Consider the following 27066-nt stretch of genomic DNA (forward strand, 5'->3'; position numbering starts at 1 on the left):
GTTCTCCCATCCTGACCCCTTCGTGCCAGGGTCAACTTTGGGGTCCTGCCGTCTCATCATCGTCTCGATTTCCCAGGGTGACATCACAGCCTTTGCCATGGCAACGGGCAGCCGAGTCAGTGTGGGTGCTGAGCCACGCACAGGCGCCGGGGAAGCAGCTGCGGCAAGCCGAATCAGAGCGGGCAAAGGGAAAATGGGATATCTGCTGAGATGCCCTTTGAACAGGGTCCTTGCTCAATTGCCGGGAGACCTGCTTGCTTGTTTTCCCATAGCCATCTGGACCCCACTTCATTCACACCGTTTCCTGTGTTTGCTCAATTCCTCCGGCCAAACGTTAAAACCACTTGAATTGTGTAGATAGTTCAAATGGTTTGAGGGATTTATGGGTCAATATCTTGCTAAAGCTCCAGCCGGGATCTTGGCACGTGGTGTGAAGCAGGCAGGAATTTAGGCGCTGGGCATCATGTGGACGAGGTACTGTTAATCTGGATGTGGGCTTCGGAGTTGGCCAGCCCAGCCACTGAAAAACTAACCCAGGAGTCTGTCCTCAAACCCTGAACTAGGTTCCAATAAAGGGGAATATTTGTAGCTCAGGGTTGACACGAGGGGCGCTAGGTGCTCTCTGGGCTTGGCGGTTGCCTTGCAGATGTTTCCTTACCCACACCAGGTAACATTATCACTAGCACTGATGATGTCATCTGGTTTGGATCATGAAAAGTCTACAAGGAAACCACCAAGCTCAGAGGGCACCCGGGACCCTCAAGGGTTCTCAGTTGGGGCCTTGTTCAGCATTCTGGGTGTTGAAGTCCAACCATCTTAAAAGTTGCCAAGGCTGAAAAATAGCTGCTTTTTCTCCTCCTGGGGTGAGATTCTTCTTCAGATAACCTCCTTTTCTGGCATTTAAATCTGGGAGGTGTCTTCCTTCTCCTGCGGTCGCCCCGGAGGAGGACGGCCAGATGGCTGGAGAAATAGATGGGGATAATAATGAGAACCTCATTATGTTTCCACTTAAAGAACGGAGAACAGGGCGACTGTCTTCCAAACACCCTCAGCCTGATTGATGAGGCTGTTTATGCTTGGCTCTCAGTGCAGAGGGCAGGCTCTCCTGTCAAAACGAGAAAGCCACCGTTATCTGGCAAGCGGCAACTGAGCCAACCATGCGGGGACCCAGCCGATGGCTACTTTAAGCAGCTTTTGCTCAGCTGGGCTATGTACGCCCCTCACACCACCCAGACTGCCCATTTTTAATGATGTCCGGTCATCGATGAGCCAAGCTCTGCGTTCCTCTGTTATCAGAAGAATTACGGAAGTTAGAATGACCGCTCAAACATTGAGCTGAGAAGCTAGCGAGGCCCCTTCTAGCCAACAGCTGGCTGGGGAATTCTGGGAGTTGAATTCCACCCATCGTGCTCAAGGCTGAGAAAAAGGGCCCTACAGAAAAAGAATAAGAAACTAAACTGTGATTTACAACGTTCAAACTTTTGTCGTAAAACCCGTCCTTTCTAGACTGCTTGAAAAACTAAATGAAAGTTTATATTCTGTTAAATGAGTGTTCTTTTAATGATAGAATCCAGCAGGGCCAACCTACAGTTCACCCACCCGGGTATCCCCCTGAGAAAGGAGACTCCAGGTCCCATTCTCTCCCACCACCGTGGCAAATTATCAGCAGGGTTGGGGATGATGGGAGCAGGAGTCCAGCCTTGAAGGCGACGGGAAGGAGCAAAGTTTGAGCTGGGTTTTTTCCCCCCTTGTTGGTGTCACCTACAAGCGTGATCTCCCTGAATGAGCAGGAGCCTGGCTGAGTGCCAAGGACATCCACGTCCTGTCCAATGTCTCCGTCTTTCATCTGTCGTCCTTCAATCGCAAGAACGACCCTTCCTGTCTCAGGAGACTTTCCCGCCAACGGGAAGCAGGGAAGGATCCAAACTAGAGAGGACTTTGATGGGGGAGGTTGTTCCCCTCAAATGCGAAGGCTGACGGACAGGCAAGTGTCCATCTGACGCTTGACCAGGAGGCTATTAAAGGTTATTAAAAATAACCAAGAAGCCAGAAAGACGGGGGAGCCTCCTCATCCACCTGGGGTGCCCCTTTCCAGCCCCTTCTCCCCAGAAAGAATTTCAAAGGCCATTAAGAATCCTCCCTCGGATTCCTGTCCAGTGCTTCTCAGCTGGGGCCCCCTTGGACCTGAACCTGGACTCTTGAGGGGGGCACCTGAACACCCCAACGGTCCAACCGCCCCTCACCAGGAGCCCTGGTGGCAGAACGCAGTATTGCAGGCAAACTTTGCCCACAGCCAAGGAGTTCAAGGTTGACTCAGCCTTCCACCCTCCGGAGAAGTCGGTAAAATGGGGACCCAGAATGCTGGGCGGGGGGCATAGGCCAACTCCGTAAACCGCTTAGAGGGGGCTGGGAAGCCCTGCGAAGGGGTACCTAAGTCTAAGCGCTAGGGCTATTCCAGGAAGAGGAGCCGTCCCACCTGTTGGCCCCGAAAGGGAGGAGAGGAGAGGAGAGGGGCTCGGGCGGGTTCTCCTGGCTGATACTGGGGGGCTGCGGAGACGCCGTGCTGGACGCTGCCCGAGCCGCGCGGAGGTCGGTGCGGGGGAGTCGTCCTCCCGCGGCTGCGACTCGCTTTGCGCCCGCCGCCTGTCCTGCCTGCGTGTGCGTGCGCGCCTGTCCTTCCCGACGGCCAGCCGAGCCCCCGCGCTCTCTCCGCCAAGTGGAAGAGGAGCTGCAAGCAGGTGGAGAGACTCGCCAGCGGAGCCCCCCGGCCAGCCCCACGCCAGAGCCGGCCGGCTCACCTGTTGCCTCCGCCAGCTGCTTTCAGGAGAACCGGCGGGGACGGCCGTGCTCCCGGAGGGCAGCCGTCCCGGGACCCCCGACCGGCCCCTCCGGCCAGGTAAGAGCAGCCCACTCCACCCCCCCCCAAAACAAAGCCCTCGCGACTTTCGCTCCCGGTTTGTTTTTCCGTCCAGTCCCCCGACCGCCTCTGTGCGGGGACTTTCTCCTGCCCCCCAAAAGTCTCCGCTTTTTTTCTGACGCCCCGCGCTGAGTCTGGGACAAAGCGGGGGAGGGGGGGAGAAAGCCTTGATCTAAAGGGGAGAGAAAGAGAAAAGAGGAAGGGAGGGAGGGAGGAAGAGAGAGCGCCACCTGCGCCCCCCTCCCTTGTTTAGCTCCAGGTCTCCAGCTGCTTTCAGACACAACATCCCCCCCTCCCCGCAGCTACAGTTGTGGCTCTGCGTGCGTAAAGGGTGTTTGCAAACGAACGACAGCTGCAGCCTCGGAGCAAAGGGACCCAATTCGGCTTCTTTTGGACGGCTGCTGTCCCGTGGGAAGGGTGGGGTGGGGGGGGAAACAAGGGCTGCACCAGGGAGGCTGCGAGGGACCTGAAGATCGGCCCCCTCCTCATCTCCATAGAGAAGAATTGGGGGGGGGCTTGGGATGAACCCAGCAGCGGTCCCCTCTTCTCCCGTGAACCCTTGAGTGGCGGGGGACAGGTGGGCGGTCTACCCTCCCCAAGAGAGTGGCTCCCCCTTGTCTTTTGCACCTGAGTCCCGTTTTCACCCGAAGCCCCCCAGAGTTGGGGGGGGTCCTGCCTTCACACTTTTCCATTGGCATCTTATAACCTGTTGCCTGCCCTCATCCATTCAAGATCCCCTTTGCGGAGGGTGGGGGCTTCTGCTGCCAGGGGGGTGCTGCAGGATTGTGGCCAGCCTGGACGTGGCCTTTGGTCGTTGCTCCCCCCCTTCCTTCAGGAACCCCTTTGGAAAGCAACTCTCTGGGGTTCTCCTGCTGGAATTGTGTCGCTTCTCCCCTCTGTGGGACCCTCTGTTCTGGGTGGGCTTTGGGAAGCAGCAGAAGGGAGCAAATGCGTCTTTATCACAGAGTAAGCAACATGTCGCAATTACTCCGGTATTCTGTTCGTGCGCTCACAGTATCTCACCTCCAATTGCTGGTAGTGTGGCCTATAAATGTCATCCACTTGATGAATAAATAAGATTGCCTCTTATTCCGTTATCAGAAGAGGAATCGCGGATTCCTAGTCCTCCTTTTGCTAGGCAGAGCACACAACGCCAGGCACAATTAGTGCACCACACTGGCATCTTCTGCAAAACGTCACTTCGCTTGGAGGGCAGGTAGTCCTCGACTTACGACCACAGCGGAGCCCAAAGGTTCTGCTGCTAAGTGAGGCGTCCATTAAATGAGTTTTGCCCCATTTCGCCACCCTTCTGGCCACAGCTGTTAAGCAAATCGCCGCCATCGTTAAGGTTGTGAAGTGAACCCGGCTCCCCCCAGGGACTCTGCTGGCCAGACGGTCGCAAAAGGGGACCCTGGGACACTGCGACCGTCATCGATACGAGTCCATTGCTAAGAATTTTGATCATATGACAGTGGGGATGCTACCCTGGTCGGAAGTATGAAAACTGGTCGTAAGTCACTTTTTTTCTGTGGTGGTGTAACTTTGAACAGTCATTAAATGAAACTGTTGTAAGTCGATGACTACCTGTACTAAGCGGTTCAGGTATTTGTGCCCGGAAAAGCCCCTGGTTTTGAGGGAAATGGCAAACATGGTTGTCTGAAGCCCCCCTTAAAATCCGGGGTGGGGGGGTGAAGATTGCCAGTGAGAGACGTTTAAGGCCCTCAAAGAGAAAACATGGGAGCTTTTCCTCCTGGGACATTTACGCCTCCCTCCCTCCCTCCCTGCCTTCGGTCAACCTCGCTGCGGTCGCAGCCGCTACGTAAAAACCCTGGTCCTGTGATTCAGTAGCTAATCGAATCTTGCAGCTGTGCTTAATCTGAATTAATGGGCCCAATACTAGGCAGACTCAGCAGGCACAGCTGGGCTGGCCGGACCTCTTCTGGGGGGCACAGCTTCCGCCCAGGGCTTAACCGAAAGAGAAGGGCAATTGGCGAGAGACGGCTGCAAAGACTGAGTGCCAACCGAGCCATCATCACTGACCAAAACCATCTCTGATTGCTTCTGGTTGCTTCCAACATTAGGTCCCAGGAATGGCTCTTCATTCAGTTTAAGCTTTTGGTGGTAGACAGTCCCTGAAAGGGGAGGCTCCATTTAGCTCCTCCCTCTATCGCTTCAGTTTTCTTAAACTGAATTCCAAATTAAATGATCCACTGGTCCACTTTGCCAGACAGGGACAGAAAAGGAAGGAAGGAAGGAAGGAAGGAAGGAAGGAAGGAAGGAAGGAAGGAAGGAAGGAAGGAAGGAGCCCAACCCTCACCTGTTTCTCTACCCCAAACATGGAGGTCAGCCCCGAGGGTCACCCCCAGAGACACCATGTGGGAAAATAGCCCAATTTGAAGGAAGCTTCAGTGCATTTGACAACTCAGCCTCTGAATGGTAAGGGAGCCATTCAGAGATCCTAGAACCCAAGGAAGTGAGAAAACCAGTTCCCTTGGAGGTGGGTTCTCTTTGGCACACCTTGGGAATGTGTGCAAACTCCCCCCCCCACGCCTTCGCTTTCTCTCCCCCTCCCTTCCTGTTGACGCTGAGCCTGTATGCAACCCCTCCCTCCCTCCCTCCCTCCCTTCCAACTGGGAAGACTAAACCCTTGATTTATTACCCTGTGAGGGAGAGACACTGTTCGGCAATGAATCACTCATCCTCACCAAAAGGAAATCGAACATAAAGAGAGTGGGACGGATCCCTTGGCACATCTGTCTAGAGCTGCCCTTGACCGACCACAGGGCCAATGGTTGCTCTTGGGATCCGTCTGGATCTCCAAGCGTCCCCTTGGCTGTTTATTAGTGCTCCGGAGCATAAAGGCAGGCAGGGCCACAAAATTTGAGGCAGGGGGTGCACAAATCCAGCCCATCATGGCCAGAGCCCACCTCTGCTTTCTATCCAAGCACAGCCCCTCTGCAGCTGCATCTGTCTCAGCCCCCCCCTCCCCAAGAGTTGTGTTGCAAAGTTTCAGCAGCAGAAAATGCCCCACAAACAGCGGCAGGTTCCCGCCATGAGGTTCCCAAGGAGGAGGAAGGAAAATATTCACCATCACCAGATTAAGGATTTGATCCCTAGAGAAGCCAATCTCAACCCATTGGTCAAATGTCCCCCCATCCGCTGGCAAAACACTCCGAAGGAGATCTCCGAAACCGATTCTCAAACTCTTGGGGGGGGGGGGAAAGTGAAAACTGCAGAGCAGATTCATGGGGGGGCTGAACAGCCGCTTCGTCTGGGAATCGCCCAAATGTCAAAGAGCCTCTGATTTTCCACTCCAGACTTTTTCTATGCCCACCAACCAGTCCTTGCAGTGGCCTGGCGGACGGTTACGCTTGTGGCCATTTTAGGGCTGATGCGATATTTCTATTTCAGAGGAGAGACACGGAGTCCTGGGTCCTTTTCTGCTCTGATCCTAAGACGGCCGCCAGGATGCCGGGCTTGGTCAACTGGACGACCAGCACCGTCCTCCCTCTGGCTGCCTCAGAGGTCACCTCGTGTGTCAGTGGCTACGCCTTTGGAATGACCGCCTGTCTGTCCTACCGCAACTCTGAGAACCATCCTTTCGAAGGTCAATACGACTGCCTTTCCCCGAGTCTCATTCTTCTATTTTTTTTCCTGCATTACGAGGGGATGAGAAGTGTCCAGAGTTACAGGGGGTTCTCGACCTATGACCGTTCAAAATTCAAAAAGTGACTTATAACTGGTCCTCACACTTTCAACCATGGCAGCATCCTCACAATCACAATTTGGGCAATTGGCAACTGACGTTCTGGGATCACGTGATCGCCATATGTGACCTTCCCAGCCAGCTTCCAATGAGCAAAGTCATTGTGGGAAGCTGAATTTGCTTAATGACCACCTGATTCACTTTTAAAAAAACCCACTCCCTTTTTACAACCCTGTAATCCCTTAATTTGGGGTAGAGTTAGAGCAACTGGATGGAGCTGAGCGTTTACTGGCCGGATGCCCTTCCTGATGTCTACACAGGGTTCACAGCAGATTTTTTTTTCTTTGCGTAATTCACTTAACAATCATGTCAAAAATGCTCATAATTCGGGCACGAGTCACTTAACACCTGCTTTGCTTAGCAATGGAAATGCTAGCCTCAACTGTGGTCCTAAGTCAAGGACTACCTATATTTGGAGGGTGCCAACCAAGACACCCCTTGGGCTTCCATATTTCACCCTGGGGTTGCCAAAGCACACGGGCCAAGGGATCATCCTGAGGGGGGCTGTTTCTCTCGGTCGTTTTTCTCTCTCTCGGGGAGGTTTTATTCCGCTGAAAAACTGCCTTCCCTTCCCAGGCTTGTTTGTCTATCCCCTGGACGAATACACAACGGTGGTGGGTTTCGAAGCGGTGATCTCTGAGCGGGTGGTAACGGTGCAGATCAAAGACAAGGCGAGAATCGAGGAGAGCTGCTTCAGCAACGGAAGACCCCCAGATGAGGAGGGTGAGAGAGGCGGAGGGGAGGGGGCAAAGTGGTAAACCCAGGTAATATACAGGCTTAGAAGAGGGGCCTTCAAACTTGGCAACTTTTAAGGCTTGTGGACTTCAACTCCCAGAATTCCATGCTGGCTGGGGAATTCTGGGAGTTGAAGTCCACACGTCTGCCTTAGAAAGAAAGATCCTTGAAAGCCTTCAATGAAACGTAGACGAGGCCTGCTAAGCAGACACGGGTCGTCTGAACTTCCTTTCCTGTAGGCCATGTAGTTCTGGATGAAGACCTGGAGAGGATCGTCTTTGTGGCCAGCGTGGGCATCGTTCCCCCTCAAGTGGATGTGTCCATCTGCATCAGCACTTCCTCTGAGCTCCAGACTCTCCCAACCGGGGCCGTCAGGGTCCTCCTTCCGGCCGTCTGTGCCCCCAGTGTGCCCCAGAAAGCCTCCGATCTGACCAGCAGCCTCTCTGGACACCACCTCCCCTTGTAAGCAGCCCCCGGCCCGGTGGGAATCTCTTCTGCCAGAGTTTGCTTTGAAAGGAGAGATCTGAGTTGAGATCCTCACGGATTTTAGTCTCCTGGGTTAAGGCAGGAGAAGACAAGGAGAAAACCCAAGAAAAAAGTCCTTTTTTGAGTCAGATTGCTGTTGCGGCTGACCTTTTCCTAAAAAAAAAAAAAATCTAATAATGCTCCGAGCGGGAAAATAATCTTGGATAAGCAGCAGTTCATCAAAACCACTTGTGGGAGGCTTTCATGATGGGGAAAGTGTGTGTTAAATAAAATAGACAGGCGGTGAAATCCCAAATGCCGGGCCTTTGTTTGTGGAAATAAAACAAAACGGAGAACTTCTTTAATGCGCTAGCAGCAGCAGAATAGAAAAAAAAATGCCAAGTTATTAGGATATAGACTTTTAAAGAAGAGCATCTTGGAAGGGTTGAAAAATTGGTGGGTTCAGCTTTGAACGTCCTTTTTTCACTTGGGGTTTATACCTGGCTCCAAAGCTCGCTTTGATTGTGGAGCCCTTGGAGCGGGGTGGTTTCCTTGTAGACGTTTCATGACCCAACTAGGGAACGTCATCAGTGCTAGGAGGTTAGTGGGGTTTGCTCTCTGTCCCCACTCCCTGCTAGCACTGATAATGTTCCCTAGTTGGGTCATGAAACGTCTACAAGGAAATCACCCAGCTCAGAGAGCACCCAAGACCCCACAGTCCTCCTCCTCCTCCTCCTCCTCCTCCTCCTCCTCCTCCACATACAGACAGACATATTCTGACCAACTGCCTTCTCCTCAGCAGGGACAGGCACTGCAGTGGGATACTCTCTCCAGAACAAGCAGGGAAATTTTGCCTGGCGCATCTCCTGGAAGCCGAGACCACCAACCCTGCGGAGTACGAGTTCAGCTTCTCCCTGGAGATCCGAGGACCGTGTTTATTGGCAGGTCAGCTGGGGTATCAAAGGAAAGGTGGAGGTGGAGATAAGAGGCAGGAAAACCATCTTCTGGGCACCCAGATCTCTGGTCCTGCTTGAAGCCAGATTCACTTATTATTTGGGCTGGTCAGTTGGCCACGCAAAGGCCTCTCTTAAGAACCTAAGCCATGGCTGGTGGATGGGAGCCCTGGCTCCTCTCATCCAGCAGCCTGTCCACCCTGTGGTCAACCAACTAGTGTCCCAGAAGGTGGCCTTCAGAGGGCCCACTGCCCTCAAAGTTAAGACCTGCATTCAGATCCCCACTGAAGGATCCAGGGAGCTCTCCAGGGTGCTGATATGGCCAGGCCTCATACTGGGAGTCTGTGAATTACAACAGTGACCATTCGGAGTTGCAACGGCACTGAAAAAAGGGACTTATAACCATTTTTCACACTTAATTATGGCAACCACCCCATGGTCACGTGATCATAATTCGGACACTTGGCTTGGCAACTGGAAGGCTGAGCAAGGAAATGAGGGCAGGGCCGGGCTTAGAGCCCACGCGGCCACATGAATCAAAGTGATCAGAATAAATATAATTAAAAACACTGTCGAAGCCTCCCGAAGAGATGCAATATGATATTTACAGCCAATCCTCCAGAGAAGTTTTCAGAGTTTGCTCTCAAGGGCACAAAGGAGAAGCTGAGGCTGCCGTTAATTTGCACATTAGAGGCGGGAGATGCTAATCAGATCTCCCCTCCATTTTTGCTAAATGCATCTAATGGAAACTGATTCATCCTGAGATCGGGTCAAAATCCCATATACTGCCTCTCGATCGCAGAAATGACCTTTTAACATGGTATTTTAGTGAGGGAATAAAAATATATGGATGGGTGGACCTTGACTTATGACCACAATTCAGTCCAACATTTCTGTGGCTAAGCGAGACGATAGCTAAGTGAATTTTGCCCCATTTTACGACCGTTCTTGCTATAGTTGTTAAGTGAATCATTGCAGTTGTTAAGTTAGTAACAACTAACTTAACTTGCAGTTAGTAAGCGAATCCAGCTTCCCCACTGATTTTTGCTTGCTATAAGGTCGCAAACGGGGATCGTGTGACCCTGGGACATTGTGACGGTCATAAATACGAGCCAGTCGAAGTGGAGGCTAAGTGGCCATCTTGAAGGTTTAGGCAGCCGCAAAACTATTTCCTCACAGATCTAGATGATCTCTAAGGCCCTCTCTCTACATTCCCCCTTTCCACAAAACAGGAGTGGAAAGCCCCACGCACGAGATCCGAGCGGACGCCGACCCTTCGGCCAGATCAGCCAGGAGCATCACCATCACCCTGGCCAACAAGCACACCTTCGACCGTCCAGTGGAGGTCCTGATCCACCCGAGCGGTAGGTGGGAAGCCTCTTTGGCTCCTTAGCCCAGAGGGTGGGTGGGTTGGTGGGTGGGTGAGGGGTCTTTCCCTTGTTGGGGAAGAAGAGAAACATGGCAGGCTTCAAGTTGTGGCTGCTCCCATCGGTTTTCAAGAAGAAAAAATGGACAGTCATTTGACTGGGATGGTGGAAGCTCTTCCGCTTTGGTTGGACTAGAAGACCTCCGGGGTCCCTTCCATGTGATAAGCAGGCTTTCTGTTTTCTGAGAACTGTCCCTGCCAGTCCCTGTTTGCATTTGATCTCTCTCTCTCTCTCTCTCTCTCTCTCTCTCTCTCTCTCTCTCTCTCTCTCTCTCTCTCTGTGTGTGTGTGTGTGTGTGATTGTTGGGCTTGTTGCAAATCGCAGCTGTCCAAATGAGAGCCAAAAATCGTGGCTTACTTACTTTAAAAAGGGCGAAGCTTTGCCCTTCAAAAGGAATCAGTGGTTCCGGAGAGTTCTACCTGTCCCTCCATTGATTATCCAGTTGTTTCCTCCCCTCCCCCTTGTTTCCCAGAGCCCCACATGCCCCACGTCCTGATGGAGGAGGGGGACATGGCCCCTGCCCAGTACGAGCAGCACCTGAGGGGGCGGAGCGATTTCATCAAAGGCACCAAGAAGGACCCCAGCCCTGAGAAAAAGGTGAGCGGGGGGAGGGGTGTGGGGTTTTGCCAAAGGAGGGACATGTGGGGCAAAGACCCCCTTTCTATTCCTTTAACCCCCCTCCTCCCCAGATTCTGCCCGAAGTCCACAGCTCTTCCCCCCCCTACTTAAAGCGGGGCCATCCATTCAGACATGCAACTTGGACACCCAATCCTTGACCTTCAACCACAATTAGGACTGGAAGACTATGGAACTGAAGAAGCTTCTTGGATGAGAAGTGAAACATTTTCAAAGAAAAACGAGAAAGTCCAGTTGCCTCTCCAAAAAAAGGCACCTCTGGGACTTTGTTTTAGATCTGAGCAGCTTGGGAACGTCTCTGCGTCCCCACCTGTTTGCAATTGTCCGATTCTGGCCAGCCCTCCCCTTCTGCTGCCCTCTGGTTCTCTTATCTGCCTGTCCATCCATCGGTCCGTCTTTGTCCCATCCTCTAATCAGCCCCAGGGAAAGTTCTCCCTCCACGAATTTCCCCAGATGGGCCGGCAGCCAGAAGAGTTTTAAAAATGTCTTTTAATTTCTCTTCCTTGGTCCTTTCAGACCGAAATTATCCGCAAGAGGCTTCACAAGGACATCCCTCACCACCCGGTGATCATGTTGAACTTCTGCCCAGATCTGAAAACGGTGCAGCCAAACCTCCGGATGACCCATGGAGAATTCATCTTCCTGGTGGACCGCAGCCGAAGTATGGCTGGCACAAACATCGCTCGGGTGAAGGTAGGATGGCTATGCTGTGGTGGTGGGGGGGGAGGGGGTTGGATTGAGGGGAGTGCCGTGAAGGAGGGCTTGGAGGCAGAGAGAGAAAGAGGGGTCCGGCTGGGTTCAGGTCCCATTTTATCGAATTCTCATGGAATGAGAAAGCTTCCTGCAACACAAATTGGGGAACAAAACACCCTTTAGAAGCACTGCTGCACAACCTCAAAAGCTTGAAGATGGGTGGACTTCAACTCCCAGAATTCCCCAGCCAGCCATGCTCGTTTTATTTCCCCTCCCATCCCGCTCTCCAGAGTGGAGAGATTGGAGAGAAAGGGATTAGGGCTGGGGAATTGTATGAGTTGAAGTCCACCCATCTTCAAGCTGCTGAAGTTCTGCAACATAACACTGCACTGCAGTCGAAAGGAGAGTTAGACGCACACACACAACCTTTCTGGTGTGCAGACTGCACAACAGGGATAGGAAACAAACGAAAAAAAACAGCAACTACCAACCCTCGAAACGACATGATTTCATGGCATGCCTGGAATGCAAAGCGCCCAACGCTGCGTGACACTGGCAGGAAGAAATGGACAGGTTTGGTGTGTCTCTTCCCTGCCAGGACTGCCTTCCCTGAGCTTGGAGGCTGCCTGCACCAAAACCTTGCAGCGTTTCTCAAGTGGTGACTCACCATTCATTAATCCATCTTTGAAAGTCACTCAAAGTCCCAAAGGCTGTGGGAGGAGGAGGAGGAGGAGGAGGAGGAGGAGGAGGATTATTATGGGGTCCTTGGTGCACTCTAAGCTTGGTGGTTTCCTTGCAGACGTTTCATGGCCCAAATAGAGAACATCATCAGTGCTAGAGGAGAGGGGGGGTTGTGGAGAGGAGGAGGAGGAGGAGCTGTGGGGTCATTGGTGCTCTCCGAGCTTGGCTGTTTCCTTGCAGACGTTTCATGACCCAACTAGGGAACGTCATCAGTGCCCTTGGTGAGCAGAGTGCATTTTCACTCTCTCCTTCACCGAGGACTCCCTGCTGGAACTGGGCATCTCTTGGGCCTCCGTTTCCTGGAGCGCGAAAGCCTCGGATCTCTGACCCCTGAGCGTCTCTGTTGCTTTGGCAGGACGCCCTGGTGGTCATCCTGAAGAGCCTCGTGCCGGGTTGCCTCTTCAACATCATTGGCTTCGGATCCACCTTCAAGGCCGTCTTCCCTGCCAGCCAGGTCTACTCGGAGGTAAAGGGAGGCATTTTTGCAGCCCACCCTGGATGCTTCCCTTCTAACACCCGTGCTGGCTGACGCAAGGGCTGCTTTCACCTGGTTGGCTCCTCCTAACCTCCGCTGGTTAACCAAGGTGGTGGGAATGGCGGTTTCTGGGTCAGCCGATGCCGGCCTCAAAACGGGTTAATTCGGGGATCAGAGCCAGCCTGTTGTGTGAACAGAGCCTCAGGCCATACGTCAGAGCTAACTTGGGGGAAGACTCTGCTCCCTTTTGAAATGCAGGAAGTCCTTGACTTATGACCACCATTAAGCCCAAAGTTTCTGTGGCTAAGCAAGACAGTTGTTCAGCGAGTTTTGATCCATTTTATGACCTTACTTGCCACAGTTGTTAAGTCAGTCACACGGCTGTTAAGTGAATCTGGCTTCCTCGTTGACCGGGTTGCAAAAGGGGATCACGTGACATTGCAACCATCATAAATACGAGCCAATTGCTAAGCCTCTGAATTTTGATCAGGTGACCATAGGATGCTGCAACGGCCATAAGGGTGGAAAACGGTCCTAAGTCACCTTTTTTCAGGACGGTTGAAAATTCAAACGGTCACTAAATGAGCTGTTGCAATTTGAGGCCTACCTGTATTTTTTCCTTCTGGTGAGGAGGAACCTAACTCTGTTCTAGCTGCCTCCATCAAGGTCCAGTCAGTCCTTCTTCCCTCCTTCCATCCTCGCCAGTCCGGGGGTGTGTGTGGGGGGAGAGGAGGTTTGGCCAGGTGTCAACCGGTTGGCCCAACGCCCCTTCCTGGGTGTGTCCAGAGCCCCTTCTCTGCTTCTCCTGCAGGAGAACCTGGCGGGGGCCTGCGAGAGCATCAAGAAGATACGGGCGGACATGGGCAGCACCAACATCCTGCCGCCTCTGAAGTGGGTCATCCGGCAGCCGATCCACCGGGGTCACCCCCGCCTGCTTTTCCTGCTGACGGAGGGGGTGGGGGGGAACACGGGCAAAGTCCTGGAGCTCCTACGAAGCCACGCCTCCTCCACCAGGTGGGCCAGGGGAGATTCGGGCCACAAGAGGGGCCGACCCGGGTGTTGGAGGAGGGCGTGAAACCAGCTGAGGGTGGGTGGGTGTGTGGGCAGTCCCTCCCTCTCTGCCCTTGCAAGGAAGCAGCCAGGACAAACCCCGTCCCGAGAAAGGAAATCAGGGTTGACTTGCCAGCCCACAAAGACAACAAAGCACTGGAGTTTTGGCAAAGTTGCCGGTTTGCTGAGCTTCGTTTTTTCAGCGAAGATTCTCCTGTTAAATCTGTGGGCAAAGTTTGCAGAAAAAACCAGCCTGAGTTTCCCACGGTGGCATCGCTGACAAGTGGCCTTCCAGTCTCCCTTAATCCTTGGGGGCTGCAGGCTGGTTCTCCTCGCCCACCTGCTCCTCTCCTCTCCTCTCCTCTCTTCCTGCTGCAGGTGCTACACTCTCGGCATCGGTAAGAACGCCTGCCGGAGGCTGCTGAAGGGCCTGGCCGCCGTAACCAAAGGAAGCGCCGAATTCCTGGCCGAAGGGGAGCGGGTGCAGCCAAAGGTGGGGGCCCCTCGGACTGCTGCAGTTGAGGCCGTACAGGAAAAAAAGGTCCCACCCACGTTTCTAAAAAACCCATTCTCCTCCCATCTCACTTCTTTTTTAAAGGAATGGCTTTCTCATTTAACCCCAAGGATGAAGGTTAATTTCATGCAGTTCCTATCGAACAGGATGAGGAGGAAGAAGAGGAGGGAAAAAGGAGAGGGAGAGAGAGAGAGGGAAAAAAAGAAAGGAAGGAAGGAAAGAAAGGAAGGAAAGAAATAGAAAGAAAGAAAGAAAGAAAGAAAGAAAGAAAGAAAGAAAGAAAGAAAGAAAGAAAGAAAGAAAGAAAGAAAGAAAGAAAGATGATTAGGAGACTGGAGGCTAGAACGTGTGAAGAACAGTGGCAGGAATTGGGTAAGGTTAATCTAATGGAGAGAAGGACCAGGGTTGACAGGCTGGCATCGTCCAATATTTGAAGGGCTGCCACAGAGAAGAGGGCAGTGGACGCATTTCTCCAAAGCAACAGAAGGCAAGGGCATTTCTGTTTATTCCTTTGTTTCATAATCTGCCTCATCTCGATGGCCCCAAATGCAGCAAATGGAAGGATTTCTCCTCCTCTGTACCCCCACCACAAGAACCCCGTGAGATGGCCTGGGCTAAGAAAGAGAAACGAGCGAGCTCCTGGGATTACTCCGCAGTAGATTACTTGGATCAATCAGGGTGAGCTGAAAAGCTTGCCGGGTAAAAATCTAACCGCCCCCAAGGACTCTCAGAGATGGTCTCCGAGAGTCTCTCTTGCTACGAACCCTGAGCGTTTTCCATTTTCCCTTCTGCAAAAGGAGGGGGTGGGAGAATGAAAGGACCCCCCCACCCCCAATAATGATATATGGTTCTTGCTCAGCTCCCGAATCTGTGAGATGAAGGAGGGGCATCAGCAGAGAGAGTGAGAGAGAGAGAGAGAGAGAGAGAGAAAGAGAGAAAAGAGGGAGAGAGAGAGAGAGAGAGAGAGAGAGAGAGAGAGAAAAGAGGGGGAGAGAGAGAGAGAGAGAGAGAGAGAGAGGGCATCAATTGACCTCTTGGCATGGTTGAAGGTCAGAAAATGCCAGCTGCTTGCGGCAGAAGGTGTTTATGAGATTTGTCAGAAACATCGTTGGCCAATGAGGAGGGCAAAAATGCATAGCTGGAAGACAGCAGCGGCTCAGAAGTACCAAAGGCAGGAAGGAGGGGATTAGAAAAGCGCCTCTTTCCAAGAAGAGCTCCGTGTTCGCAGGAGACCTGCCACAAAGGCAGTCAGACGTCAGAAACCTCTAAAGGCCTTTAACTGTCCCTCCTTCCCTCCCTCCCTCCCTCCCCTCGTCCTCAGGAAGGTGATAAAGGAGGGGAGAATGCGGCCAGCAGAATTCTACTGCTTGCATCATTAGAATAAAAGTAATACCGCAGAATCACAGAGTTGGAAGGGACCTTGGAGGTCTTCTAGTCCAGCCCCCTGATCAAGCAGGAAACCTTATGCCACCCTGGACAAATGGCTGCCCAGACTCTTCTTAAAAACCTCCACCTGCAATTTCTGGAGGCAAGTCGTTCACTGTCAGGAAATCCCTCCTTTATTTCTAGGTTTCTTCTCCCCTTGGGGAGTTTCCATCCGTTGCTTCTTGTCTGGCCCTCGGGGGCTTTGGTAGAAGAGGTGGACCCCCTCTTCTTCTTGGGGGCAGCCCCTCAAACATTGGAAGATGCTGTCACGTCACCCCTAGTCCTCCTTCTCTCTAGACATCCCCAATTCTGCAACCGTTCTTCTTCTGTTTTATCCTCCAGCCCCCTCATCCTCTTTGTTGCTCTTCCCTGCACTCTTTCTGGAGCCTCAACATCTTTTTTATATTGTGGAGACCAAAACTGGATGCCGTATTCCAAATGTGATCTTGTGGTTGCTGTCGTTAGTTGCGAACTTGTGTCCGGCCCATTGCAACCCCATGGACAGCGTTCCTCCAGGCCTTCCTGTCCTCTACCCTCCTCTGGAGTCCATTGAAGCTCACTCTGACTGCTTCAGTGACTCCATCCGGCCACCTCCTTCTCTGCCGTCCCCTTCTTCTTCTTTTGCCCTCCCTCGTTCCCAGCATTCGGCTCTTCTCCAGGGAGTCCTTCCTTCTCATTAGGTGGACAAAGGATTTGAGTTTCCTCTTCAGGACCTGATCTTATCAAGGTGTTATTTAGTGGTCTTCCCTGCGGACCAGTCAAAGCAGATGGATTTTGTTTGGGGTTTACTTGGATTGGGGGGTTAGTGCGATCAGGACTCCGTGTTTTAAGGGCAGCGACCAACATCTGATCTGAAAATCTCTTTTTCCTCCGGGTTTTAGATGATCAGGTCTCTGAAGAAGGCCATGGCGCCAGTGGTGAGCGATGTCTCTGTCGACTGGGTGTTTCCTGAGACGACGGAAGCCTTGATTTCGCCAGTCAATGCCAGCTGCCTTTTCCCAGGAGACCGTCTGGTGGCCTACAGCATTGTGTGCGACACGTCCCTGTATGTCTCTAACCCCCGGCTGGTGAGTGGACGCAACCGGCTGACCTCTGCTAGCCTCGATGTCCGTGCTCAGTCATCTGTGGTTGATGGAGCTTCAGGTCCAGGGCTCCTTGACACACAACGCATGAACGAAGCTACACTGAACGATCGTGTCACTTCTTTCAGTGCCGCTGTGACTTCGGACAGTCACTAAACGAACCGTTGTAAGTCAAGGACTTCCTGTATTCAAGCCAAAACCCAAAGATCTTTGATATGAGATCCCTGACCAATAAAGAACCATCACGGGTCTTCTGGGGGAGAAGAGGTCAAAGCTTGGGTTTTCTCACAGGTAGCTCCACCCACCAATCCTGGTTTATCAGCATCCATCATGGTAGTTGTCCTACCATGGTTTCCAGTGACTCGGTCAGCTTCCCAAAGTGTTACACAGAGACCTGGCACTCTCCCACTGAAGCCACGAATGCATGCCAACCTGATCTTCTCTCTCCCCAGGATAAGAGGCGCCGGTACAGGATGCTGCATTCGCAAGAATCGGGAAGTTCTGTTTTCTTCCACTCCCAAGAAGAAGAAGGGGGAGGAGGAGGAGGAGGAGGAGGAGGGCTGGAGAACTGGGAGATTACCAAGGACCCTGAAAGTGGATTTCCTTCGGAGAGGAGCAGTGGGGAGATGGGAAGCGAATCGGACATAGATTCAGGTGGGTTTGGACGGATCCAGCCACGGATCGTATTCTACAATATCTGCCAATATTTATATCCATTTATTCCTTTGCTTTGCAGAATTTTTTTTTTTTAGTAAACTGGAGAACATTGAACTAATGGAAAGATAAAGAACGTGGATAATTTGTGCAATTTTTAAGGAAAAAAGAAGTATGTTGGTATAAACATCAGGAACGCAGATTTTATTTTCTTGACATGCTAGACCTCCTGCTCTTCAAGGACCCCCAAACCCAACCAGTTTTCCTACCCAGGATGCTCAGTTGTTTGATGCTTGTTGTTGAGCTGCGTCCACTGATGGAGGCCTCGTGTTTTCTCAGGCATTGACCCCATAACGACATCCCAGCGAAGGGCCTACAGCACCAATCAGATTGCCGACCAGGAGCCCCCGCAGAAGGTCCCCACGGCCAGTGATTCTGGCTTCGTCCAGGAGTCAAATCCTCTCCGGAAAGTCCACCTGCAGGACCTCAGCTGGATCGCTTCAGACGCTCAGCCCTGGCAGGTGGAGCTTCAGGTGAGGATCCCGGATGCTTCGACCGAAAGCTTTCAGGGGGGTTGGACTAGAAGACCTCCAAGGTCCCTTCCAACTCGGTTATTCCGTATTCTGAGATCCGTACTCAAAATAAGGAGGAATTTCTTGACAGGGAGAACAATTCATCTTGCCTCCAGAAGTTGTGGGTTTTGAAGGAGAGACTGGGCAGCCGTTTGTCCAGAATGCTAGAGTCTTCTGGTTGAGCAGGGGGTGGGACTAGAAGACCTCCAAAGGTCCCTTCCAACTCTGTTATTCCATTGTTCTTTTTGTGGACGCACAAATGTTGGTGCAATTCTTGTGCAGGAGGAAGCAGCAACAGGGTGGGTGTGCGTAGACTGTGCCTGCGATGTGGTGTGTTTGATAGGACAATCATCCCCGTGTTTCCCAAATGGGAAAACAGCCCCGGGGAATTTAGTGGGACTTGGAAGGCTGCAGCCAGAGACCCAGAGAGCAGCAGAAAAACCAAGCAGCCCCTCCCAGCAAATTGCACCCCCGGGGGAATTCCCAGAGAAAGCAAAGGAAGAACGGTGCCACTTCTGGGCCTCCTTAGATGTGCCAGGGTGAGGGGGGATCGATGCTATCTCTAGGGTTGGCAGGCTGCAGTGCCACCCCCCCGCCCCTTGCAACCCAGCTGCCTCCACTGGTTCCAGGGAGCAAGACCGGTCTGTGAGCGCAAAGGTTTCCATAGCAACCCAAGGTGGATTGTGCAGGAGCCTCAAAACAAACACCGGAGCTCCACGGGGCGAGATTGGCAGGAGACAGCGGAGATTTAAGGGCTTCGAGCGGATGATGGTTAGATCAATGCTGGCTTCCGCAAAGGCTGGCTCCTCCGCCTCTGATTTAGGGCCATCGTCTCATGAAATCACGGCCATCCCTACGGGCCACAAACAGACCTTCAAGGAATTTAAAGCTGCTTGTGAATGCCGCACCATCTTCGCAGCGCAAAGCCCGCTGCCAGCCTGTTGCATTCCAGCCGAGACAACCGAGGCACAAGAGCCGGCTCTGTCGAGGCCCCCCGGAGGAAGCCATCCAAGGAAGGGGCCCTGGAGGTCTTCTAGTCCAGCCCCCTTCCCAAGCAGGAGACCCTCTATCCTTCCCTTCCGTCTTCCGTCTTCCGTTCTGGGTCCAAGGCAGCCCCACAGAGGAAAGGAAGGCCTCTTACTTACGACCTAACTGGACTCCTTTGCAGAAATGGTCCTAAGTTGAGGATACAGGTAGTCGACTTATGACCATTCATTTAGTGACCGTTTGAAGTTACAACACGGCACTGAAAAAAGTGACTTAGGGCCACGTCGAAGCATCGCCGTGGCAACGCGATCAAAATTCGTACGCTTGGCAACCGACTCATATTTATGACGGTCACAATGTCCCAGGATCGTGTGATCCCCTTTTGCGACCTTCTGACGAGCAAAGTCCATGGAGAAGCCAGATTCACTTAACGACCCGGTTCCTGACTTAACAGCGGCTCACTTAACAATTGTAGCAAGAAAGGTCATATAATGGGGCAAGTCTCACTTAACAACTGTCTTGCTTAGCAATGGGAATTTTGGGCTCAGTTGTGGTCGTAACTCGAGGACCATTTGTGTGGGAAAAAATGTACATTTTTCATCCCTGCCAAAGACCTCCGTGGCTTCTCTTCTCCCGTGTCCAAGCTTCCACGCGTGGCCTTTTCAGCACACACCTACCACAACCACCCCGAAAAGGGTCCCTGCGTGCCACTGGTGGTTACCAGGCAACCGGAATCGGGGAATCTCCCATTTCTCTCCCTCCGTGCAGTAATTAAAACAGTGGCTCGAGTCAAAACCTCCTTCCTTTGCTTCTGTGCCTGGCTGGCTCTCGGGGGCTCAGGCCCACCCACTCTTTTGCCTTCCGAGAAGCGTCCATCAACGCCTGTCAAAGCTGGCTGTGACTTCCTGGCCTGGACAGACAACAAATCGGTAGAATTCGGAGGTGACGCAAAACTAGCTTTTCCCCCCCCCTCCCCCCGTAGAAGATGATTTGTGACTTAAATTCTGGCCGACAGCAAATCTCCGCATCGGTTCTTCATTGCAAGAAGCAAAACCCCCAGATCCCTTCGGCTCTGAGTTTTAGGGGTGCCCAATCTTCGCTTGTCGCACCCCAAGGGCGGCCGTGGTAGGCTTGTGCGTATGCTGGCGTTGTTGTTCCTTTCTCACACTAGGTTTACCCTGGAGTCAAACACGGCACGAAGCAAAGCCGGGCGTTGTTTGCCCTGGATGTGTCAGTGTTTCAGGTAGTCCTCGATTTACGACCACAATTCAGCCCAAAATTTCTGTGGCTAAGCGAGGCAGTTGCGAAGTCAGCCTTGGACTATTCTGTAGCCGTTCTTGCCACCGCTGTTCAGTGAATTGCTTCCCTTCTGAAATTAGTAAGATGGTCGTTAAGTGAATCTGGCTTCCCCATTGACTTTGCTGGTCAGGAGGTCACGGAAGGGGATCACGTCACCCCAGGACACCACAAACGTCATAAGTACGAACCCGTTTGCCAAGCGCCTGGATTTTGATCAGGTGACCCTGGTCACGTTGCTGCAACGGTCGTAAGGGTGAAAAATGCTCCTGAGTCCCTTGTAACTCCGAGCGGTCACTAAACGAACTGTTGTAAGTGGAGGACTACCTGTACAAGAGAGTCACTGGTTCTGATTGCTGTATCTCAGGAACACTTTTACTGAGTCACGCGTGTGTGTGTGTGTGTGTTGGGGGGGCAGTGTGACCCTTCCTCCTCCTCCCCCCCCTCATGTGTCTCCCTCTGAGCAGCCTCTCAGAGCCAGCCCCACCCCAACCGCAAAGAAGATCCGAGGAGCCGGAGCCCGGCGGCCATCTCTGCTCCAGGACCTGCGACAGATGCACAGGGGCCCCACGCAGACAGTGGCAGGGACGGGATCCGGGGCCCAAGACACCAGCTCCCTTTTGGGATACACCTATTCGGATGGTCGAAGCCCTGGAGAACAGGGTAAGCTGCAACGGTGGCTTGCATTGACTCTAGGATGCTCTCGGAGCTTGTAGACCCCTTGTTGATGACCCAACAAGGCAACCCACAAGGCCTCTTGTGTCCGGTGGCTTTGGGAGCCTACGCATCCACACCCCACACACAGATGTATTGAACGGAGCCCTTGGCAAAGAGAGCATCCCGCAAGTTGAGTTACTCTTCGTGTTGCGCACAACAACTCCTGCAGATTTCCTTCAAGTTCTCATTCTGCAAAATTGCCTTCCAGATTCCTTGCAGAGGAGAAGAGAATTTGTAGGGGGGGGGATTGGGGCGGGGTGAAGGACCAGAGCCACCTGGGGCTGGTTTAGGGAATGTCTTGCTTCCTCTTGTAAGACTCTCGGGAGTGGGACAAGGACCCCCTGCGCAGAAAGCAGGTTAGATATCCCCACATGGCTTATGGATTCCCACCACAGGTGATCATCTCTTTGACATTTCTTGCAGAGTCTGCCCAACATCCTTCCTTCAACTTTGAAACTGAGTCCACCTCGGATTGGGACCTTCCTGATCTGGAACCGGGTTCCTCAGCCAGTGGTGGCTGGAGGGGGTCTCGAAGGTCGTTCTGCAAGGCCCTGGTGAAGGGGCTCCAGAATGGCGAACCAGTCAAGTGGGAGATAGCCTTCGACCTCGGCCCCCTCTTCCAAAGCAGAGAAGACAAGGGCCAGGAGGAGGAAGAAGAAGAAGAAGACATCTGGAACGAGACTTTCCACCACCTGGCTGCCAAGTCCATCGTCCAGGACTTTGAGCAGCTGGCCGAGAGGGAGTTTGAGATCGAGCATGGTATTTGGGCACCCCTGGATTAAATTCTGGCCTTCTTTAGGTGGCCCCGATCATCTCACTGGTTTTTCAGCTGTCCCATTCTCTGGGGAGACCTTCTGTGTGTGAAGTGTTGGAATTGCCCTAAATATATTTTTCTGACAGATTAGGTTATTTTCTCCTGAAAAAGGCAGATTTCTTTCTTGCCCAGAATTGGAACAAGGCTAAATTGGTTACTGAACATCCACAAGGCAAATTCCACACGGCTCTTAAATTCATGCCTGGCCGTTTTAATGCAAAGCAGGGAACTCCAGTTCTGTAAATGGGTCTGGGGCTCCTAAATTCCCCAGCTGTGATGGAACTGAAAATTATAAAAAAAAAAACATGCATTTTCCACCTGATGTTTGCAGAATTTTTTAAAAAGTTTTTTTTTAAAACAAACAAACACATAATACACCAATCCTTCTGTGTGTCTTCTCAGTGTTTCTTCCGTGACCACTACTTCTTTTTATTAGTCGTCCTATCTTCATTTCTCCTTGATAATTTCTATTTCTCTGATGCGATATTCCCCCCAAATTACAATACATTTAATATAACATTCTCCTAATTTAATTATCACAATCTTTATATCTCTTTTTTAACCAATCATAAAATTTCCCCCATATCTTATAATAGTCCGTATCCTCTCTTTAATCATCAAAGTTAATCTGTTCATTTCTGCACAATCTAAGATTTTTTTTTTAATTACTTCCCCTTCCAAAGGAATTTTCTCTGCTTTCCATCTTTGCGCAAATGCTATCCTCGCTGCAGTTATTATATGTATAATCAAGTATATATTTTCTTTACTAATTTTCTCTGGTAGTATGCCCAATAGGAACAGCTCAGGTTTTAAATCAGTGCCTTGTTGGATCATTTCTTCTAACCATGTCTTTGTTCTGCTCCAATAGTCTCTAGCGTCTGGGCATGATAATAGATGATAATAGATCCTGGTATTTGATGGCATTTCCAATGTTTGCAGAACCTTTTGAGCAGCACAAATGACGGGAGACCGAAAGCTGTGCGAATATCCTGAGTCCAGCTAATATGCAATTTATCTGAGGTTTCTGGTCCCTCTGTCTACAGGGTCCGGGCGGCGGTACCAAGCCAACGCTGTGCACACCAGCAAATCTTGCAACGTGATCAGCAAATTCACAGCGTTTGTGCCAGTCGACCTGAGCAGCAACAACTATTTGACAACCATTGTTAAATATCCCAACACAGGTGAGCCTCAAAGCTCTTGTGAAGATACTGCGCTGGCATTCAAAACCCAGATAGTGTTTCTCAACCCTGGGCATTTAAAGATGCACGGACTTCAACTCCCAGAATTCCCCAGCCAGCGTGGCCCATCAAAGATCGTAAAGTCAGGTGTGACTCACTTAACAACCACCTGGAAATTCTGGTTGTAAGTCAAAGACCCAGGTCTATTATTATTTTTTTTGTTGTTGGGCCAGATTGTTATCCCTTGTTCATCACTCCGAAATATTTCCTTGAATTAGAGCAGCCCTTGGTCCTCTGAGCCCTTTTAAGACGGACTTTCTCCTCCCTCCCCCCCCCCGTCTTTTGTTGAGGTGTGCTGATGAAGCCCTCCAGCCAACGGAGTTCCGGGTTCGAGGGCCGACGGCACAGAGGACTCTCGGCTAGTTGGGGGCGGATTCACGACGGCGCAGACGGTGGGCTGCCCAACGCAAGTAAGCTCTCTTTTCATCCTGCCCAATTGCAGTCATAAGTCAAGGACTACCTGTACAGCTCTGAGGTCCTAACAAGCAGCCTTTAGATCCCCTCGTCCTTAAACAGAGGCGAGCACTCCGCACCAGCCATGGAAGTTCATCCAGGCTCCTGCTTATTTATTTATTTATTTATTTATTTATTCTGAGAGGGCAACAGGCCCATTGCTCAGCAGTCCCTCCATGGCGTGGCTGCCAGATCAAACCATCCATGCTTTAGCTTTTCTCCTTAATTTCCACCCAAGTGGAAAAACCCGGCGGGAGCTTCCCTTCTTTACGCTCCTTAATCCTCCTCCTGCAACAAACCAGTTGAAAAAAAAGGGTTTCGAACTTAAATTTAGCTCCCGGGGGCCAAAGATCAGCATCGCAGCACCAATTTTATTCCGAGTTATGCTGCGCACCAACATTTACGTGCCTGAACAAAATTTACTGCTCAGAAAGCTTCAGGAGCTTCTGATTCGGGGCTGCTTTTTTTCCATTCCAGACGCAGAAGAGAATATTTTGTCTCCTTCTGGCTCACTTTCTTCCTCCGGAGGGAATCGCCAGAGTTTTCCAGACGGTAGGAGATAAAAAAAAACATTTATTCCTTCGGGTCTGCCCAGCTTGAGGGCCATTCTCTTTGATTGGCAGCTCAGGGTCATTCTCTTTGATTGGCAGCTGTTTCCTATGAAGGGGGGTCAACAAGCCTTAAAGTTGCCAAGTTTGGAGGCCCCCTACTCCAATTTATACCCTACATCATTGCTAACGTTCACCTGTCTTTACAGGGTCGCTACGGAGCCCATCCGTTTCCTCTCAAAAGTCCATTGAAAACTTCTTTGGTGCCAGGTAAAATTCGTTTTTTGTCCCCAACAGTGGTTGCTGTTTACTCACATAAGAACAGAAGAAAATAGGCAAACTTTTTAGAAAATTTGTCAGGAATTCTTCTTAAAATTTGGTATTAAGTGTTACTAGTTTCCTAGCAATAAACGGGGTTTATCACCCTCTCTGAGTCTTCTAAAGATTACATTTCCCGTGTTTTGATGAGCTAAAGCTTAAAATATTTTGCACATTCTGCGATAGCCACAATTGGAACTCAGGTCAAGCAATGAATGAATGGAAACGAATCAAGGAAAGATCCAACCTAGAACAAAGGAGACATTTCCTATCAATTAGAGAACAATGAACCAGTTTTGAGTTTTGTTAGAATGTGGGACATTTTGATTTATAAAAAAAAAAAAGAGGCCATAAGGGGGAAAAGGGTCTGGATGTGTAATTGCTTCTTTTCTGGCTCGGTTTCTTCTTCATCCAGGCTGACGTTTAACAAGACCAGACTCCTGACCAAGGCTGCCCGAGGCTTCATGGGGAAGTTTCCTGCCAAGAGCAACGAACTCAGTTCGGAAAATGAAAATGAAAATGTCGATTATCTGCCACTGGTGAGCATCCCGGGTGGGGCACGGGGGCTGCCTGAGGAAATTTAGCTTTGAGGAAGTTGAAAGAGATGTTCCTTTCCTATCTATCTATCTATCTATCTATCTATCTATCTATCTATCTATCTATCTATCTATCTATCTATCTATCTATCTATCTAAACAGGAAGCGGGAGGAAATTTATTTCTGTTGCATGCCAAAGAGCAGCCAGGTCTGAACCAAAAGAAGCTACAAACCAGGTTCAAATCGGATACAGCAGTTCCACCCCTTAATGCTGGGGTCTCCAAACTCGGCCACTTTAAGACTTGTGGACTTCAACTCCCAGAAAGGCTGGCTGAGGAATTCTGGGAGTTGAAGTCCACAAGTCTTAAAGTGGCTGAGTTTGGAGACCCCTGCCCTTAATAATGCAGGCAAAAATGCCTTGCAGATGGACCATTTCACTGCCCTATCTTATCCAAAGTCCGATGCCCAATGCTGGGCTGTGTGGTTTTAACCAAACTTCCATCCTAGGTTTGTAGAAACCTGGTTCTCCATCAGGTCTCCGTTGGGGGACTTGAGCAGCCTTAATTTGCCTTTGAGCTTCTGCTGTTGGGGGCTGGCCTCGGTCATCAGGCGAGTCCTTTCAGAAGAGAATCCATACCACTTCTCCAAATCTGAGATATGCCTCCAAAGGTAGCTTCTCCACGTCCCAAGAGAAGGTCAGAAGGTTCTGATGTTCCTGCTGGACGTGGGGAGAGAACAGACGAATGCTTTGAGACCTTCTAGCTGGGCTGGCTGAGGAAAACCTGGCTACGAAGATTGAACTGGACTTGAGGGGTCAGCCCTTCTCAGCTTTTTTTTTGTCCTGTGCTTTTGAGAAGTTCGTAACATCTTAAGAGATGAAAGAACTCTTTCATTAAGGTCCTCTCCTTCGCCTTTCTCCTCAGGTGTCTCTCCAGCTGGCCTGTGGTGCCTTCCTCTTGAACAAGGCCTTCTCTGAGGCCATCAACATCCCCCTGGAGAAGCTCAGGTGGACCTCACCGTTTGCTTGCCACCGCATGGACCCCAGCCCTTCCACCAGCTCCAGGAAAGTGGAAGATCCAGGACAAGCCAAGAGCGCAAGTGTTGCTGATGTTCCAGGGAAACTTCTCCACCAAGAGGCTGAGGAGGAGGAGACTGCCCTGCATGGACATCCTTCTGGAGGCCCAGCAGAAAGCTCCTCCCGAGTCCCCAAGGCCGAGACCAGCCTGTCCCCTCCCTCGATCACCATCCAGAGCTTCTCTACCCCAGAGAACGCCCCATCACCGCCGGATAGCGGCCGAGGCTCGGAGACCGAGACCTCCGAACTCCAGGCGTGGCTCTTCGACGTGGAGCTCCAGCAGCGAACCGAGCCAGAGGGGATGCTCTGGGCCACAGCGGTGGCCTTGGCGTGGCTGGAGCACAGCTCGGCCTCCTACTTCATCGAGTGGGAGCTGGTGGCCGCCAAGGCCAGCCGGTGGCTTGGAGAGCAGGACATCCCGGAAGGGCGAAACCTGCCGGCCCTCAAGACAGCTGCTCAACAGCTTTTTGTGCTGCTCCGGCACTGGAACGAAAACCTCCAGTTCAACTTGCTGTGTTACAACCCGAAGGATGTCTAGGAAGTGGGGGAGGGAAGAGGGCGAGCAGAGGCAGGGAGGCCGCTCAGGGCCCCAGCTCCATCCAACTTCAGCCAGGCTGGCGGCCATCTGGTTGATGCCAGGGGTGCCTCTGGACCCTGGTGGACTGCAGCTCCTGTCTTGGGCTGGGTTGCATGGAGCTGGCTTCTGATGCATCCAGAGGGCGCCTGTTGGGGAAGGTTGGAGCACGTTGCCTGGGAGGGGTGGGTGATGGCCCTGCCACCTTCCCAGCCTTGCCCTCCCTCCGATCTTTCTCATGCCCTGTGATTCAGGTATGGCCATTGTGCATCCTTCCCTATTGTGCTTCTGAGCAGTGGCTGCCTTCCCTGTAGTTGCCCTTCGCTCCACCTGGGAGGGAGATCACCAGATATATGGACCCCTCCAAGCTGGACCTCAGGGTTCCAGGAAAATGTTTCCCCAAA

The 27066-nt window shown here is 51.8% G+C and overlaps 1 protein-coding gene across 1 annotated transcript; it reads left to right on the top strand.

Moving 5' to 3' along the window:
* Nucleotides 1-6385: 6385 nt before the first annotated feature.
* Nucleotides 6386-26626, top strand: VWA5B1 (von Willebrand factor A domain containing 5B1). Its single transcript, XM_070955973.1, has 21 exons — nucleotides 6386-6524; nucleotides 7260-7406; nucleotides 7658-7880; nucleotides 8683-8828; nucleotides 10069-10200; nucleotides 10736-10860; nucleotides 11416-11592; nucleotides 12689-12799; nucleotides 13620-13822; nucleotides 14237-14351; nucleotides 16679-16864; nucleotides 17332-17533; nucleotides 17873-18066; nucleotides 20856-21051; nucleotides 21529-21864; nucleotides 22963-23100; nucleotides 23448-23567; nucleotides 24088-24162; nucleotides 24368-24428; nucleotides 24892-25015; nucleotides 25937-26626. Exons 1-21 carry the CDS (start codon nucleotides 6386-6388, stop codon nucleotides 26624-26626), a joined length of 3840 nt encoding a protein of 1279 aa, XP_070812074.1.
* The last annotated feature ends 440 nt before the right edge of the window (nucleotides 26627-27066 follow it).

This window comes from Pituophis catenifer, unplaced genomic scaffold, assembly GCF_029215685.1.
Source record: "Pituophis catenifer annectens isolate HBS135680 unplaced genomic scaffold, rPitCat1.0.hap2 SCAF_18, whole genome shotgun sequence".
NCBI lineage: Eukaryota > Metazoa > Chordata > Lepidosauria > Squamata > Colubridae > Pituophis > Pituophis catenifer.